General features: G+C 51.8%; 1 protein-coding gene across 1 annotated transcript; it reads left to right on the top strand.

Annotated features, from left to right (window-relative positions):
• Nucleotides 1–1,191: 1,191 nt before the first annotated feature.
• Nucleotides 1,192–11,189, top strand: LOC144507666 (CCN family member 1-like). Its single transcript, XM_078234823.1, has 5 exons — nt 1,192–1,669; nt 2,267–2,480; nt 4,619–4,948; nt 5,314–5,516; nt 8,134–11,189. Exons 1-5 carry the CDS (start codon nt 1,610–1,612, stop codon nt 8,434–8,436), a joined length of 1,110 nt encoding a protein of 369 aa, XP_078090949.1. The 5' UTR covers nt 1,192–1,609; the 3' UTR covers nt 8,437–11,189.
• The last annotated feature ends 5,708 nt before the right edge of the window (nt 11,190–16,897 follow it).

The raw sequence follows: 16,897 nt of genomic DNA, 5'->3' as shown, positions 1-16,897 counted from the left end.
TATCTGTCAGTGTGTGTATCAGTCTGTATGTGTATCAGTCTGTGTATCAGTCAGTGTATCAGTCAGTGTGTGTATCAGTCAGTGTATCAGTCAGTGTATCAGTCAGTGCGTGTATCAGTCAGTGTGTGTATCAGTCAGTGTATCAGTCAGTGTGTGTATCAGTCAGTGTATCAGTCAGTGTGTGTATCAGTCAGTGTGTGTATCAGTCAGTGTATCAGTCAGTGTGTGTATCAGTCAGTGTGTGTATCAGTCAGTGTATCAGTCAGTGTATCAGTCAGTGTGTGTATCAGTCAGTGTATCAGTCAGTGTGTGTATCAGTGTATCAGTCAGTGTATCAGTCAGTGTGTGTATCAGTCAGTGTATCAGTCAGTGTGTGTATCAGTCAGTGTATCAATCAGTGTGTGTATCAGTGTATCAGTCAGTGTATCAGTCAGTGTGTGTATCAGTGTATCAGTCAGTGTATCAGTCAGTGTATCAGTCAGTGTATCAGTCAGTGTGTGTATCAGTCAGTGTGTGTATCAGTCTGTATGTGTATCAGTCAGTGTATCAGTCAGTGTATCAGTCAGTGTGTGTATCAGTCAGTGTATCAGTCAGTGTGTGTATCAGTCAGTGTGTGTATCAGTCAGTGTATCAGTCAGTGTGTGTATCAGTCAGTGTATCAGTCAGTGTATCAGTCAGTGTGTGTATCAGTCAGTGTATCAGTCAGTGTGTGTATCAGTCAGTGTGTGTATCAGTCAGTGTATCAGTCAGTGTATCAGTCAGTGTGTGTATCAGTCAGTGTATCAGTCAGTGTGTGTATCAGTGTATCAGTCAGTGTATCAGTCAGTGTGTGTATCAGTCAGTGTATCAGTCAGTGTGTGTATCAGTCAGTGTATCAGTCAGTGTGTGTATCAGTGTATCAGTCAGTGTATCAGTCAGTGTGTGTATCAGTCAGTGTATCAGTCAGTGTATCAGTCAGTGTGTGTATCAGTCAGTGTATCAGTCAGTGTGTGTGTGTTTTTCACTCACTCTCTTTTATGAATGGGTTCCATTCACCGGGTTCTGGCCCCACCCATTCACACTGAACTCTGCAATGGAATGTCTGGATTGACAGACTCGTCCCTAATTGGACAACCAGCCAGGTACCTAACCAATGGGAGGGCTGGTTCAGCAGGGCGAGCTCTGTATAATTAGCACAGAGGTGTCAGACAGACACAGAGACAGAGAGAGACAGAGACACTGACAGAGAGAGTTAGAGACAGAGACAGGCAGGGAGAGAGACAGAGTTAGAGACAGAGAGTTAGACACAGAGAGACACACACACAGTGACAGAGTCAGAGAGATAGAGTGTGTGTGATAGAGAGGGGCAGAGAGAGACAGAGATAGTGTGTGACAGAGAGAGAGTGTGACAGAGAGAGTGTGACAGAGTCAGAGAGAGTGTGACAGAGAGTCAGAGAGAGTGTGACAGAGAGACAGAGAGAGTGTGACAGAGAGACAGAGTGTGTAACAGGGAGTCAGGGAGAGAGTGTGACCCAGAGAGTGTGGCCCAGAGAGTGTGACAGGGAGTCAGGGAGAGCTGTCGGGAGGGAGAGGAGCAGTCAGTGCAGCGTCTGGGTTCTGTCGGGCCAAGATGGGACAGTGGGTGATTCTCGGTGTGCTGCCGCTGCTGCTATGTGTGCATTCCACCCCGGTTAGTGCCTCCTGTTTCTGTGTGTGTGTGTGAGTGTGTGTGAGTGAGTGAGTGAGTGTGTGTGAGTGTGTGTGAGTGAGTGAGTGCGAGTGAGTGTGAGTGAGTGAGTGCGAGTGAGTGTGAGTGAGTGAGTGCGAGTGAGTGCGAGTGAGTGAGTGCGAGTGAGTGAGTGCGAGTGAGAGTGTGTGTGCGAGTGAGTGTGTGTGTGAGTGTGTGTGCGAGTGAGTGAGTGTGAGTGAGTGAGTGAGAGTGAGTGAGTGAGAGTGTGTGTGCGAGTGAGTGTGAGTGTGAGTGAGTGTGCGAGTGAGTGAGTGCGTGCGAGTGAGTGCGAGTGAGTGAGTGCGTGCGAGTGAGTGAGTGAGTGCGAGTGAGTGCGAGTGAGTGAGAGTGTGTGTGTGTGAGTGTGTGTGCGAGTGAGTGAGTGTGTGTGAGTGTGAGTGAGTGTGTGTGTGTGTGAGTGTGTGTGTGAGTGAGTGTGTGTGAGTGAGTGTGTGAGTGTGAGTTTATGGGGATCTGCATTGGGTAGTATCGGAGGGGCTTCCCTCGCTCTGAACTGACCCTGTTCTGTGTTAACCTCTCTTCTCTTGCCTTCATTAGGTACGAGGGGGCTGCCCTGTGGAGTGTCGCTGCCCCTCGGTTCAAGCCCCCTGTCCCCCCGGGGTGAGTGTGCTCCTGGATGGCTGTGGTTGCTGCAGGGTTTGTGCCCGGCAGCTGAACGATGACTGCAGCTTCGAAAAGCCCTGTGATTACCTGAAGGGTCTGGAGTGTAACCAGGGGGTCCAGCTCGCTGGGGGAGCGGGTATCTGCAGAGGTGAGTGTGCCTGACTGCATCCCCCTTAAACCCCCAAACAGTCTCCCTGTTTCCCCCCCCCTGCTCCCCCCAACTCCTGCTCCACTCCTCCCCCACTCCCCACCCACCCGCATGTCCGCTCACTCTGCACCCCCTCACTCTGTGCCCCCTCGCTCTGCGCCCCCTCACTCTGCGCCCCCTCACTCTGCGCCCCCTCACTCTGCGCCCACTCACTCTGCGCCCCCTCACTCTGTGCCCCCTCACTCTGCGCCCCCTCACTCTGCGCCCCCTCACTGCGCCCCCCTCACTGCGCCCCCTCACTGCGCCCCCTCACTCTGCACCCCCTCGCTCTGCGCCCCCTCGCTCTGCGCCCCCTCACTCTGCGCCCCCTCACTTTGTTCCCCCTCGCTCTGCGCCCCCTCGCTCTGCGCCCCCTCACTCTGCGCCCCCTCACTCTGCGCCCCCTCACTCTGCGCCCCCTCACTCTGCTCCCCCTCACTCTGCGCCCCCTCGCTCTGCTCCCCCTCGCTCTGCGCCCCCTCACTCTGCGCCCCCTCGCTCTGTGCCCCCTCACTCTGCTCCCCCTCGCTCTGCTCCCCCTCACTCTGCGCCCCCTCGCTCTGCGCCCCCTCGCTCTGCGCCCCCTCGCTCTGCGCCCCCTCACTCTGCTCCCCCTCGCTCTGCTCCCCCTCACTCTGCGCCCCCTCGCTCTGCGCCCCCTCACTCTGCGCCCCCTCGCTCTGCGCCCCCTCACTCTGCTCCCCCTCGCTCTGCGCCCCCTCACTCTGCTCCCCCTCACTCTGCTTCCCCTCACTCTGCTCCCCCTCACTCTGCTCCCCCTCGCTCTGCTCCCCCTCGCTCTGCGCCCCCTCGCTCTGCGCCCCCTCGCTCTGCGCCCCCTCGCTCTGCTCCCCCTCGCTCTGCGCCCCCTCGCTCTGCGCCCCCTCGCTCTGCTTCCCCTCACTCTGCTTCCCCTCACTCTGCTTCCCCTCGCTCTGCTTCCCCTCGCTCTGCTCCCCCTCGCTCTGCGCCCCCTCGCTCTGCGCCCCCTCGCTCTGCGCCCCCTCACTCTGCTTCCCCTCGCTCTGCTCCCCCTCGCTCTGCTCCCCCTCGCTCTGCTCCCCCTCGCTCTGCTTCCCCTCGCGCTGCGCCCCCTCACTCTGCTCCCCCTCGCTCTGCGCCCCCTCACTCTGCGCCCCCTCGCTCTGCTTCCCCTCGCTCTGCTTCCCCTCGCTCTGTGCCCCCTCGCTCTGCGCCCCCTCGCTCTGCGCCCCCTCGCTCTGCGCCCCCTCGCTCTGCGCCCCCTCACTCTGCTCCCCCTCGCTCTGCGCCCCCTCGCTCTGCGCCCCCTCGCTCTGCTTCCCCTCACTCTGCTTCCCCTCACTCTGCTTCCCCTCACTCTGCTTCCCCTCACTCTGCTTCCCCTCACTCTGCTTCCCCTCGCTCTGCTCCCCCTCGCTCTGCGCCCCCTCGCTCTACGCCCCCTCGCTCTGCGCCCCCTCACTCTGCTTCCCCTCACTCTGCTCCCCCTCACTCTGCTCCCCCTCGCTCTGCTTCCCCTCGCGCTGCGCCCCCTCACTCTGCTCCCCCTCGCTCTGCGCCCCCTCGCTCTGCGCCCCCTCGCTCTGCTCCCCCTCGCTCTGCGCCCCCTCGCTCTTGCCATCCCTGTCTCCCAGTCTGGGGCGATGACTGACACTGAGACATTTTGGGTGGGGGGAAGAGGGAGGTGAATTCCGCTGCGTTTCCATGGTGACTGTTTGTATACAGAGCAGGATTGGTGGGTCAGTGGGAACGATGGTCATTGCTGCCCTGCGGGGGTCTGGAGATGTGGAAGGGGATTGGGGGAGGGTATGGAGGCGGTGTATGGTGGGAGGATATTAGTGGGAGGGTATGGGGGGAGGGTATGGGGGAGGGTATGAGGAGGATATGGGGGGGAGGGTATGAGGGGAGGTTATGAGGGTGGGTATGGGGTGGGGGGCATGAGGGGAAGGGTAAGGGGGGGAGGGTATGGGGGAGAGGGTATGGGGGAGAGGGTATGGGGGAGAGGGTATGTGGGAGGGTATGGGGAAGGGGATAGAGACATAGAAACCGTGGGGATGAAGGAATTGGTGCCTTGCTGTGTCTCAGTCACTCTGACAGTGTTTCCTCCCCCCTCACAGCTCAGGCAGAGGGGCGAACGTGTGAGTACAGCGGGAAGATCTACCAGCACGGTGAGAGTTTCCAGCCCAGCTGCAAGCATCAGTGCACCTGTATCGACGGAGCGGCGGGCTGCGTGCCCCTGTGCCCCCAGGAGCTGCCACTGAGCGGAATGGCCTGCCCCTACCCCCGGCTGGTGAAGGTGCCCGGGCAGTGCTGCGAGAAGTTCCTCTGCCAGAAAGCGGTGTCCAAGCATCGCGGGGCGGTGCCCTTCCACGACCTGGCCGCCCTCGCTGCCTTAAGCAGCAACCAATTGATCCACAGGAAAGACCCGTCCCTCGGGAACCTGGCCGGTGAGTGGCTTCAACCCGGGGAACTGAGGGTTCAGTTCAGGCGCCTCTCGGAGTGGGGGACGGCGGGGGCGGGGGTGGGGGTGGGGGTGGGGGGGGGCGGTGGGCGGTGGGGGTGGGGGTGGGTGGTGGGGGGGTGGTCTTGCCCAGTAAAACAAACACAAATACCTTCCATCCAATTATAGGGCTTGCATCTGTCGCACTGACTAAACCGGACGGGAATAGAAGCTTGCATACTTTCCTTGAAATGGAAGCCTTGCGTCTATTTCCGGAACGCTCTCATCCCCCGATTCGGAAAACTCCTGACCAGATCTTTGATGGCCTTCCTTCATTTTGTTTTTGCTGGTTTTTTTTTCCTCTTCCCTCAGCCTGGAGGTCGCTGTTCGAAGGGGGTGGTTTCCCCCAAGGCACCTGCACCGTCCAAACCACCCACTGGTCAGAATGTTCCAAAAGCTGCGGCATGGGCTTGTCCACCCGTGTCAGCAACCAGAACCCCGAGTGTAAGCTGAAGAAGGAGACGCGACTGTGCCAACTGCGAGCCTGCAACCCCACCGTCTACCCCACACTCAAGGTAGGGCGCGGACCCCCCACGCCCCCCCATCCCCTCCCCCTCCCCTCCTTTACTGGGCGAAAGAGCGATGCCAGTTGGTTAGTAACAGGGCAGTGGCACACTGCATTGGAACCAGAGCACCGCTGACATTGTAACCGCAAGATTTGGATATTAATGTGACTCCTTGACCACCTTATCCACCTGTGCTGCCGCTTCCTGAGATACAGACATAAGAAACAGGAGCAGGCCATTCGGCCCCTTGAGTTCTGCCATTCAATGAAGAACAAAGAGAAATACAGCACTAGGCCCCCACCATGCCTGCGCCAATTCCTAATCCGACTACTTGTTGCCCAAACGCTGTTTCTATCCTCTGTTCATGTGTTTATCAAGTTATGCCTTGAATGTGACTATCATATCCGCTTCCACCACCTCCACTGGCAGCGTCTTCCAGGCACCCACCACCCTCTGTGTGAGAAACTACTCCCCCACCCAGTTCTTCTCTAATCCTTCCCCCCTCTCACCTTGACCCTCTGCCCCCTTGTAGTCGACACTCCCACCCTGGAAAAAAGCCTCTGACTATCCACCCTGTCTGTGCCTCTCATAATTTTGTAGACCTCTATCAGGTCTCCCCTCAGCCTCTGTCTTTCCAGTGAAAACAATCCCAGTTTATTCAACCTCTCCTCATAGCCGACACCCTCGAGACCAGGCAACATCCTGGTGAACCTCCTTTGCACTCTCTCCAAAGCTTCCACATCCTTGTGGTAATGTGGTGACCAGAACTGCACGCAATACTCCAAATGCGGCCCAGCCAAGGTTTTATACAGCGGCAACATAACTTGCTAACTTTTATACTCGATGCCCCGGCTGATGAAGGCAAGCACACACTGCGCCTCTTTGACCACCTTATCCACCCGTGTTGCCACTTTCAGAGATACGAGCTGCCAGCGGTAGTAGTAGAGGCGGGTACAATTTTGTCTTTTAAAAAGCGTTTAGACAGTTACATGGGTAAGATGGCTACCGAGGGATATGGGCCAAACGCGGGCAATTGGGACTAGCTTAGTGGCAAAAACTGGACGGCATGGACAAGTTGGGCTGAAGGGCCCGTTCCTATGTTGTAAACCTCTATGACTGTAAGATGCAAACATAAGAAGCAAGAGTTGGCCATTCGGCCCCTCAAGCCTGTTCCGCCATTCAATATGATCATAGCTGACTGGGTATGGTGGCAACTCCACATTCCTCCCTCCCCCTCCCCCCACAACACCACCACCCCCACCCCTCCCCCCCACAACCACCAACCGCCCCACAATAAACTTTAACTTCCTTGTGTCAATTATAAATGTCTAACTCAGCACACTCAGTGACCCCCGTCTCGCTGCTCTCTGGGGGAGCGAATTCCAAACACGAACAGCCCTCTGAGGGATTAAATTCCTCCTCGTCTCCATCTTCAATGGGAGGCCCCTCCTTTTTAAACTGTGTCCCCTGTTCTAGACTCACCCCACCCCACCCCCCCGGCCCCACAAGAGGAAACTTCCTCCCAGCCTCAACCTTGCCAAGAACCCCCCTCAGAATCTTGCGTGTTCAGGAAAGCCGCCTTCTCATTCTTCTAAACTCTAATGTCCCTCGGTCCAATCCACTCAACCTTTCGGCACAAGACAATCCTTCCAGACCAGGATGTGATTGCACTGGGAGAAGGTGCGGAGGAGATTCACCAGGATGCTCCCTGGGCTGGGGCATTCCAGCAATGAGGAGAGGCGGGGTTGTTTTCCTTAGTCCGAGGTGGGACCGGATTGAGATGTACACAATTATGAGGATAGGCTAGTTGGGAAGAAACCTTTCCCCTTAATAGGGTAACCATGGGGATAGATTTATGGTAATGGGATGGGGATTTGAGGCAACGCTTTCACCTAGAGGGTGGTGGGAATCTGGAACTCACTGCCTGAAAGGGCGGAACCCTCACAACATTTAGATGAGCACTTGAAACATCAGAGCGTACAAGGCTACGGACCAAGTGCTGGAAAATGGGATTAGAATAGATAAAATAGATAGAGCTGTAAGCTCTATGAATGGGCATCGCTCCGAAAGCTTATGGTATTTGCTACCAAATAAACCTGTTGGACTTTAACCTGGTGTTGTGAGACTTCTTACACAGCTCTATGAATCAGCCCAGTGAATCGTGGTTCACATGAGGTAAATGGTTGTCTCTCAGAGACACACACTCTCATTAATTTGATTTATTATTGTCACATGTATTAGCATACAGTGAAAAGTATTGTTTCTTGCGCGCTATACAGACAAAGCATACCATTCATAGAGAAGGAATAGGGTGAGGCGAAATAGCTTTTATATTGTGGGACAAACAGGGAATGCTGGATAAACTCAGCAGGTCTGTCAGCGTCTGCGGCGAGAGAAACAGGATTAACGTTCTGGGTCTAAATGATCCTTCCACGTATTGCCTGGTGGGTGAGGGAGAGGATGTCAGTGTATGGCGTTCAGCGTAACTACATGGCCGGCATGCACTGGTTGGGCCGAAGGGCCTGTTTCCATGCTGCATTGCTCTGTGATAACTAATCTTGGGGATGTACTTGTTAAGATGGCTGATAGGAATGGGAGTAATCGGACTGTTCCTTATCTCTTGCAGAGGGGGAAGAAATGCACCAGAACCCAGAAGGCGACTGAGTCGATTCGCTTCAATTACGCTGGCTGCAAAAGTGTGAAGAAATACCAGCCCAACTCGTGTGGGCTGTGCGTGGACCATCGCTGCTGCTCACCACTAAAGAGTCGGATAATCCGCATCCGCTTCCAGTGTGAGGATGGAGGACGCTTCAGCAAGAACATGATGATGATCCAATCCTGCAAATGTAGCTTCCACTGCCCCCACCTGAACGAGGTGGTGCCGCCGCCCTTCAGGCTGTACAACGACATCCACAAGTACCCCGAGTAGAAGCTGACCTCTCAACCTTACCCTTTTGAACTCTGGCCGGGGAGGCTGGGCCTGCGGACAAGGCCTGAACCCAACATTTTGGCCCTTCCTTCCGTTCCAATTGGCCAGGGCGAGACCACGGCCGAGCGGAAGGTGCCAGGAGCGGGGAGTCTGGCTTCGAGGCAGGCTGCCGCGTGTGGGATAATCTTCGAACAAGAACAGGACCCGTCCCTCTGCGGAGTAGCTGTGCCAGACTAGAACTTTGTCCGGGAGGCCTCTGCTCGGGCAAGTGAGGAACCAGCTAAAGATGGTGGCAGTTGCTTCACTGCAGTTTGAGCAGGGACATTGGTCTATGATAGTGTGTGTGTGTTTGTGTTTGTATGTGTGACATTGAGTCCCTGGGGTGCCTCACAGCGCCAAGGACCCGGGTTCGGTTCCCGGTTTGGGTCACTGTCTGTGCGGAGTCTGCATGTTCTCCCCGTGTCTGCGTGGGTTTCCTCCGGGTGCTCCGGTTTCCTCCCACAGTCCGAAAGATGCACCGGTTAGGGTGCATTGGCCGTGCTAAATTCTCCCTCAGTGTACCCGAACAGGCGCCAGAGTGCGGCGACTAAGGGATTTGCACAGTAACTTCACTGCAGTGTTCATGTAAGCCTACTTGTGACACGAATAAATAAACTTTAAAACTTAATAATGTAGGGGGAGGGAAGCATGGCTGTGAAGGGGGGAGGATATGAAATCTGGGAGGATAGAAGGCTACGATTTAGCCTGCCGTTAATATCGACTCCAGTGTTGGACGTGGACAACTTAAGAATTGTATTGTTGCTCTAACACATTCCCCATCCAATCGCCATGATTGCTTCTTGGTCAAAGGTTAGCTGTAGGTGGCAGATGCGTCATGGGTTGTTGAATCATTCATTCCTTTGTAAGCTTGGCATAACTTTTATTTTGGATATCAATTGTAATATAGCGGATTTTAAAATAAGTATTTTTGAGAATTTACAAGGATGAAATAAATTTATTTTATAGAAATTGGGCGAAGACCATGTTATTTTGGTTCCCTCTGAGGGACTGGCATCATAGCAACTCTTGAAGGGCAAATGGTCAGAACATTGAATCCAAGAGTTGGGATGTCTTGTTGAAGTTGTACATGACATTGGTGAGGCCACACTTGTGTACAGTTCTGGTCACCCTATTATAAAGGATATCATTAAATTAGAAAGAGTGCAGAAAAGATTTACTAGGATGCTACCGGGACTTGATAGTTTGAGTTATAAGGAGAGGCTGGATAGACTGGGACTTTTTTCCCTGGAGTGTAGGAGACTTAGGGGTGTTCTTATAGAGGTCTATAAAATAATGAGGGGCATAGATCAGCTAGATAGTCAATATCTTTTCCCAAAGGTAGGGGAGTCTAAAACTAGAGGGCATAGGTTTGAGGGGAGAGATACAAAAGTGTTCAGAGGAGCAATTTTTTCACACACAGGGTGGTGAGTGTCTGGAACCAGCTGCCAGAGGTAGTAGTAGAGGTGGGTACAATTTAATCTTTTAAAAAACATTTAGACAGTTACATGGGTAAGATGGGTATGGGCCAAACGCGGGCAACTGGGACTAGCTGAGTGGTTAAAAAAGGGGCAGCATGGACAAGTTGGGCTGAAGGGTCTGTTTCCATGCTGTAAACCTCTTATGACTCAATGACTTCACTGTGGAACATGAAGAATGGGCGATTTAGCAACTCAAGGCTGTTCCGTTGGCAGAGGGGCTGATCTGAGTGCAAATTTCACAGTCCCCCTCCCCGTTCCCCCCACCTTCTTTCAAACCTTTACCTCCCTCAGGTCCACTGGCACCCCAGAAATAAAAACTGCAGGTCTGGCAGCATCCGTGGGGAGAGAAGCAGGGATAACGGGTGGGATTTTCCCACTGTTTCCGCTAGCAGCATCTTCCAGTCCCTGCCGTGCTCCCTCCCCCCTACCCCGGGCAGCAGAGGGTTCAAAGCCACAGAATGGATACCCTGTGTGACAGGGAAGGGGCTGGAAACCCCCCGCCACCAGCCCACCATGGGTCATCTCCGCCGCCCCGTAGCGGAAAATCCCACCCGTCCACGTTTCAGATTAGCGACCTTTCACCGGAACTGGGGAAGGTTAGAGGACAAACCAGGGGAGATTGGAAAGGCAGGTGACAGGTATACAAGGCAAAAATCACAAAACTGTTACAGCGCAAGAGGAGGCCATTTGGCCCATCATAAGACCATAAGACATAGGAGCGGAAGTAAGGCCATTCGGCCCATCGAGTCCACTCCACCATTCAATCATGGTTGATTTCAACTCCATTTACCCACTCTCTCCCCATAGCCCTTAATTCCTCGAGAAATCAAGAATTTATCAATTTCTGTCTTGAAGACGCTCAACGTCTCGGCCTCCACAGCCCTCTGTGGCAATGAATTCCACAGACCTACCACTCTCTGGCTGAAGAAATTTCTCCTCATCTCTGTTCTAAAGTGACTCCCTTTTATTCTAAGGCTGTGCCCCCGCGTCCTAGTCTCCCCTGCTAATGGAAACAACTTCCCTACGTCCATCCTATCTAAGCCGTCTGCACCTACTCTCCAAATGAAACATAGAAAATATAGAAGATAGGAGGCCATTCAGCCCTTCGAGCCTGCTCCGCCATTCATTATGATCATGGCTGATCCTGAGAGACAGGATTTATGATCATCTAGAGAAGTTTAGTATGATCAAAAGTAGTCAGCACGGCTTTGTCAAGGGCAGGTCGTGCCTTACGAGCCTGGTTGAGTTCTTTGAAAATGTGACCAAACACATTGACGAAGGAAGAGCGGTGGATGTGGTCTATATGGACTTCAGCAAGGCGTTCGATAAGGTCCCCCATGCAAGACTTCTTGAGAAAGTGAGAGGGCATGGGATCCAAGGGGCTGTTGCCTTGTGGATCCAGAACTGGCTTGCCTGCAGAAGGCAGAGAGTGGCTGTGGAGGGGTCTTTCTCTGCATGGAGGTCAGTGACCAGTGGAGTGCCCCAGGGATCTGTTCTGGGACCCTTGCTGTTTGTCATTTTCATAAATGACCTGGATGAGGAAGTGGAGTGATGGGTTGGTAAGTTTGCTGACGACACCAAGGTAGGTGGTGTTGTGGATAGTTTGGAGGGATGTCAGAAGTTGCAGCGAGACATAGATAGAATGCAAGACTGGGCGGAGAAGTGGCAGATGGACTTCAACCCGGATAAGTGTGTAGTGATCCATTTTGGCAGATCCAATGGGATGAAGCAGCAGTATAATATGAAGGGTACCATTCTTAGCAGTGTAGAGGATCAGAAGGACCTTGGGGTCCGGGTCCATAGGACTCTTAAATCGGCCTCGCAGGTGGAGGATGCGGTCAAGAAGGCGTACGGCATACTAGCCTTCATTAATCGAGGGATTGAGTTTAGGAGTCGGGAGATAATGCTGCAGCTTTATAGGACCCTGGTTAGACCCCACTTGGAGTACTGCGCGCAGTTCTGGTCACCTCATTACAGGAAAGATGTTGAAGCCATTGAAAGGGTGCAGAGGAGATTTACAAGGATGTTGCCTGGATTGGGGGGCATGCCTTATGAGGATAGGTTGAGGGAGCTTGGTCTCTTCTCCCTGGAGAGACGAAGGATGAGAGGTGACCTGATAGAAGTTTACAAGATGTTGAGAGGTCTGGATAGGGTAGACTCTCAGAGGCTATTTCCAAGGGCTGAAATGGTTGCTACGAGAGGACACAGGTTTAAGGTGCTGGGGGGTAGGTACAGAGGAGATGTCAGGGGTAAGTTTTTCACTCAGGGGGTGGTGGGTGAGTGGAATCGGCTGACGTCGGTGGTGGTGGAGGCAAACTCGTTGGGGTCTTTTAAGAGACTTCTGGATGAGTACATGGGATTTAATGGGATTGAGGGCTATAGATAGGCCTAGAGGTAGGGATATGATCAGCGCAACTTGTGGGCCGAAGGGCCTGTTTGTGCTGTGGCTTTCTATGTTCTATGATAAAAGCTGGAATAAGGACACTTTGCCTGAATGCATGAAGCATTCGGAACAAGGTAAATGAGTTGATGGTGCAAATCAGCACGAGTGGGTACGATCTAGTGGCCATTACAGAAACGTGGCTGAAAGGTGACCAGGACTGGGAGATGAATATCCAGGGGTATCAGGCGTTTAGGAAGAATAGACAGGAAGGAAAAGGTGGTGGGGTCGCGCTATTAATAAGAGATAATATCAGGGTAGTACTGAGGGATGACATAGGCTCTGAGGAACAAAACGTGGAATCATTATGGGTAGAGATGAGGAATAGTAGAGGGAGAAAGACACTAGTAGGTGTGGTATATAGGCCCCCAAATAATAATGTTGAGGTAGGGAGGGCTATAAACAAGCAGATAAGGGATGCGTGTAAAAACGGAACGGCAATAATCATGGGGGACTTCAACATGCACATTGACTGGCAGACTCAAGTCGGTAAGGGTGGAATGGAGGAAGAGTTCTTAGAATGCTGTCGGGATAGTTTCCTTGAACAGCATGTTACGGAACCGACGAGGGAACGAGCTATTTTGGATCTGGTATTGTGTAACGAGGTAGGTAGAATTAAGGATCTTATTGTGAAGGACCCTCTTGGGTCTAGTGACCACAATATGGTCGAATTTCTGATTCAGATGGAAGAGGAGAAAGTTTGGTCCCAAACCAGTGTCCTCTGTTTGAACAGAGGGAAATATGATAGGATGAGGGATGAATTGGCTAAGGTAGACTGGGAGAGCAGGCTGGCAGGTAGGATAGCTGAGGAACAGTGGAGGATTTTTAAGGAGATCCTTTTCAGTTCTCAGCAAAAATATATTCCAGCAAAAAACAAGGATTGTAAGAAAAGGGAGAACCAGCCGTGGATAACGAAGGAAATAAAGGAGAGTATTAAAATAAAAACAGCTGCGTACAGAGTGGCCAAAAATAGTGGAGAAACAAGTGATTGGGAAAAATTTAAGAAACAACAAAGAGAGACTAAGAAAGCGATAAAGAAAGGAAGGATAGACTATGAAGCTAGGCTAGCAATTAATATAAAAAATGATAGTAAAAGTTTTTATAAATATATAAAAAGGAATAGAGTGGCTAGAGTGAATGTTGGACCCTTGGAGGACGAGAGGGGGGAGTTAATAATGGGAAATGAGGATATGGCTGAGTCTTTAAATAAGTTTTTTGTGTCGGTCTTCACGGTGGAGGACACAAATAGTTTGCCAAATATTAACGATAGAGGGTTGGCAGCAGGAGAAATACTTAATACAATTAATGTTACCAGAGAGGCAGTGCTGGGTAGACTAATGGGACTGAAGGTGGATAAGTCCCCGGGTCCGGATGGAATGCATCCCAGGGTATTGAAAGAAATGTCAGAGGTAATAGTGGATGCGTTAGTGATTATTTATCAAAACTCGTTGCATTCTGGGGTAGTGCCGGTTGATTGGAAAACGGCTAATGTTACGCCGCTGTTTAAAAAAGGAAGGAGACAAAAGGCGGGTAACTATAGGCCGGTCAGCTTAACGTCTGTAGTAGGGAAAATGCTGGAATCCATTATTAAAGAGGAGATAGCAGGGCATCTGGATAGAAATGGTTCGATCAATCAGACGCAGCATGGATTCATGAGGGGAAAGTCGTGCTTGACGAACATGTTGGATTTTTATGAAGATGTGACTAGGGCGGTTGATGGAGGAGAACCGGTGGATGCGGTGTTTTTGGATTTCCAAAAGGCGTTTGATAAGGTGCCCCATAAAAGGCTACTGAAGAAGATTAGGGCACACGGAGTTGGGGGTAGTGTGTTAAAGTGGATTGGGGACTGGCTATCCGACAGGAAGCAAAGAGTCGGAATAAATGGGTGTTTTTCCGGTTGGAGGAAGGTAACTAGTGGCGTGCCGCAGGGATCGGTACTCGGGCCGCAACTATTTACCATTTATATAGATGATCTGGAGGAGGGGACGGAGTGTAGGGTAACGAAGTTTGCAGACGACACAAAGATAAGTGGAAAAGTGAATCGTGTGGAGGACGGAGAAGATCTGCAGAGAGATTTGGACAGGCTGAGTGAGTGGGCGAGGATATGGCAAATGGAGTATAACGTTGAGAAATGCGAGGTTATACACTTTGGAGGAAATAATAACAAATGGGATTACTATCTCAATGGAAACAAATTAAAACATGCTACCGTGCAAAGGGACCTGGGGGTCCTTGTGCATGAGACGCAAAAGCCCAGTCTGCAGGTACAACAGGTGATCAAGAAGGCAAATGGGATGTTGGCCTATATTGTGAAGGGGATAGAATATAAAAGCAGGGATGTCTTGATGCACCTGTACAGGGCATTGGTGAGGCCGCAGCTGGAATACTGTGTGCAGTATTGGTCCCCTTATATGAGGAAGGATATATTGGCATTGGAGGGAGTGCAGAGAAGGTTCACCAGGTTGATACCTGAGATGAGGGGTTTGGATTATGAGGAGAGGCTGAGGAGATTGGGTTTGTACTCGTTGGAGTTTAGAAGGATGAGGGGGGATCTTATGGAGACTTATAAGATAATGCGGGGGCTGGATAGGGTGGAGGCGGAGAGATTCTTTCCACTTAGTAAGGAAGTTAAAACTAGAGGACACAGCCTCAAAATAAAGGGGGTTCGGTTTAAGACAGAGTTGAGGAGGAACTTCTCCCAGAGGGTGGTGAATCTCTGGAATTCTCTGCCCACTGAGGTGGTGGAGGCTACCTCGCTGAATATGTTTAAAGCGCGGATGGATGGATTCCTGATCGGTAAGGGAATTAAGGGTTATGGGGATCAGGCGGGTAAGTGGTACTGATCCACGTCAGATCAGCCATGATCTTATTGAATGGCGGGGCAGGCTCGAGGGGCTAGATGGCCTACTCCTGCTCCTATTTCTTATGTTCTTATGTAACTCAATAGCCTAATCCTGCTTTCTCCCCATAACCTTTGATCCCATTCGTCCCAAGTGCTGTATCCAGCCGCCTCTTGAATACATTCAATGTTTTGGCATCAACTACTTCCCGTGATAATGAATTCCACAGGCTCACTCTTTGGGTGAAGAAATGTCCCCTCACCTCCATCTTGAATGGTCTACCCTGAACCCTCAGACTGTGACCCCTGGTTCTGGACACCCCCACCATCGGGAATATCCTCCCTGCATCTACCCTGTCTGGTCCTGTTAGAATTTTATAAGTCTCGATGAGATTCATCCCTCATTCGTCTGAACTCCAGCAAAAACAATCCTAACCGAGTCAATCTCTCCTCGTACATCAGTCCCGCCATCCCCGGAATCAGCCTGGTAAACCTTCGCTGCATCCCTTCGAGAGCAAGAACATCCTTCCTCAGAAAAGGCGACCAAAACGGCACATAATATTCCAGGTGTGGCCTCATCAAGGCCCGGTATAATTGCAACAAGACATCCCTGCTCCTGTACTCGAATCCTCTCACTATGAAGGCCAACATACCATTGGCCTTCTTTACCATTTGTCTGCACGCTTACCTTCAGCCACTGGTGTATGAGGAACCCAGGTCTTGCTACACATTCCCTTCTCTTAAATTTATAGCCGTTCTGATAGTCAACGGCCTTCCCGTTTTTTGTTACCAAATTGGATGTCATAACTATCCACGTTATACCGCACCTTCTGTGCATTTGCCCATCACTCAGCCAGTCCAAATCACACTGAAGCATCTCTGCATCCTCCTCACAGCTCACCCTCCCACCCAGGGGGAGACAGAAACTAGAGGCAGGAGCCTTCGAGCCTGCTCCACCATTCATCTTGTTCAAATTCAATATCCTTCCTGATCCCCCCTTCCCCCATATGGTTTGATCCCTTTAGCCCCAAGAGCTATATCTAATTTCTTCTTGAAATCACACGTTTTGGCCTCTACTTTCGGTGGGAGTGAATTCCACACATTCACCACCCTCTGGGTGAAGAAATTTCTCCTCACCTCAGTTCTAAAAGGTTTACCTCTTATCCTTTTACATGTATTAGAATACAGCGAAAAGTATTGTTTGTTGCAAGCTCTACAGACTATGACCCCTAGTTCTGGACTCCCCCACCATCGGGAACTTTCTGAATCTACCCTGCCTAACGTGGTTTGAATTTTATAAGTTTCTAGGAGATTCCCTCTCATTCTTCTAGACTCCCTCTGAAAACAGTACTTGTGGGGCAGCACGGTGACACAGTGGTTAGCACTGCTGCCTCACAGCGCCCAGGTTCGATTCCCAGTTTGCGTCACTATCTGTGTGGAGTTTTCACCGTGGGTTTCCTCCGGGTGCTCCGATTTCTGAAAGACGTGCTGGTTAGGGTGCATTGACCCGAACAGGCGCTGGAGTGTGGTGACCCAGGGGAATTTCACAGTAACTTCACTGCAGTGTTAATGCAAGCCTTACTTGTGACTAATAAATTAACTTTTAACACTGCTGCCTCACAGTGCCAGAGACCTGGGTTCACTTCCCGCTTGGGTCACTGTCTG

This window comes from Mustelus asterias, chromosome 19 (assembly GCF_964213995.1).
Source record: "Mustelus asterias chromosome 19, sMusAst1.hap1.1, whole genome shotgun sequence".
Taxonomy (NCBI): Eukaryota; Metazoa; Chordata; class Chondrichthyes; order Carcharhiniformes; family Triakidae; genus Mustelus; species Mustelus asterias.
Note: the sequence above shows the minus strand (reverse complement) of the source record. Positions and strands in the feature narration are given on the sequence as shown.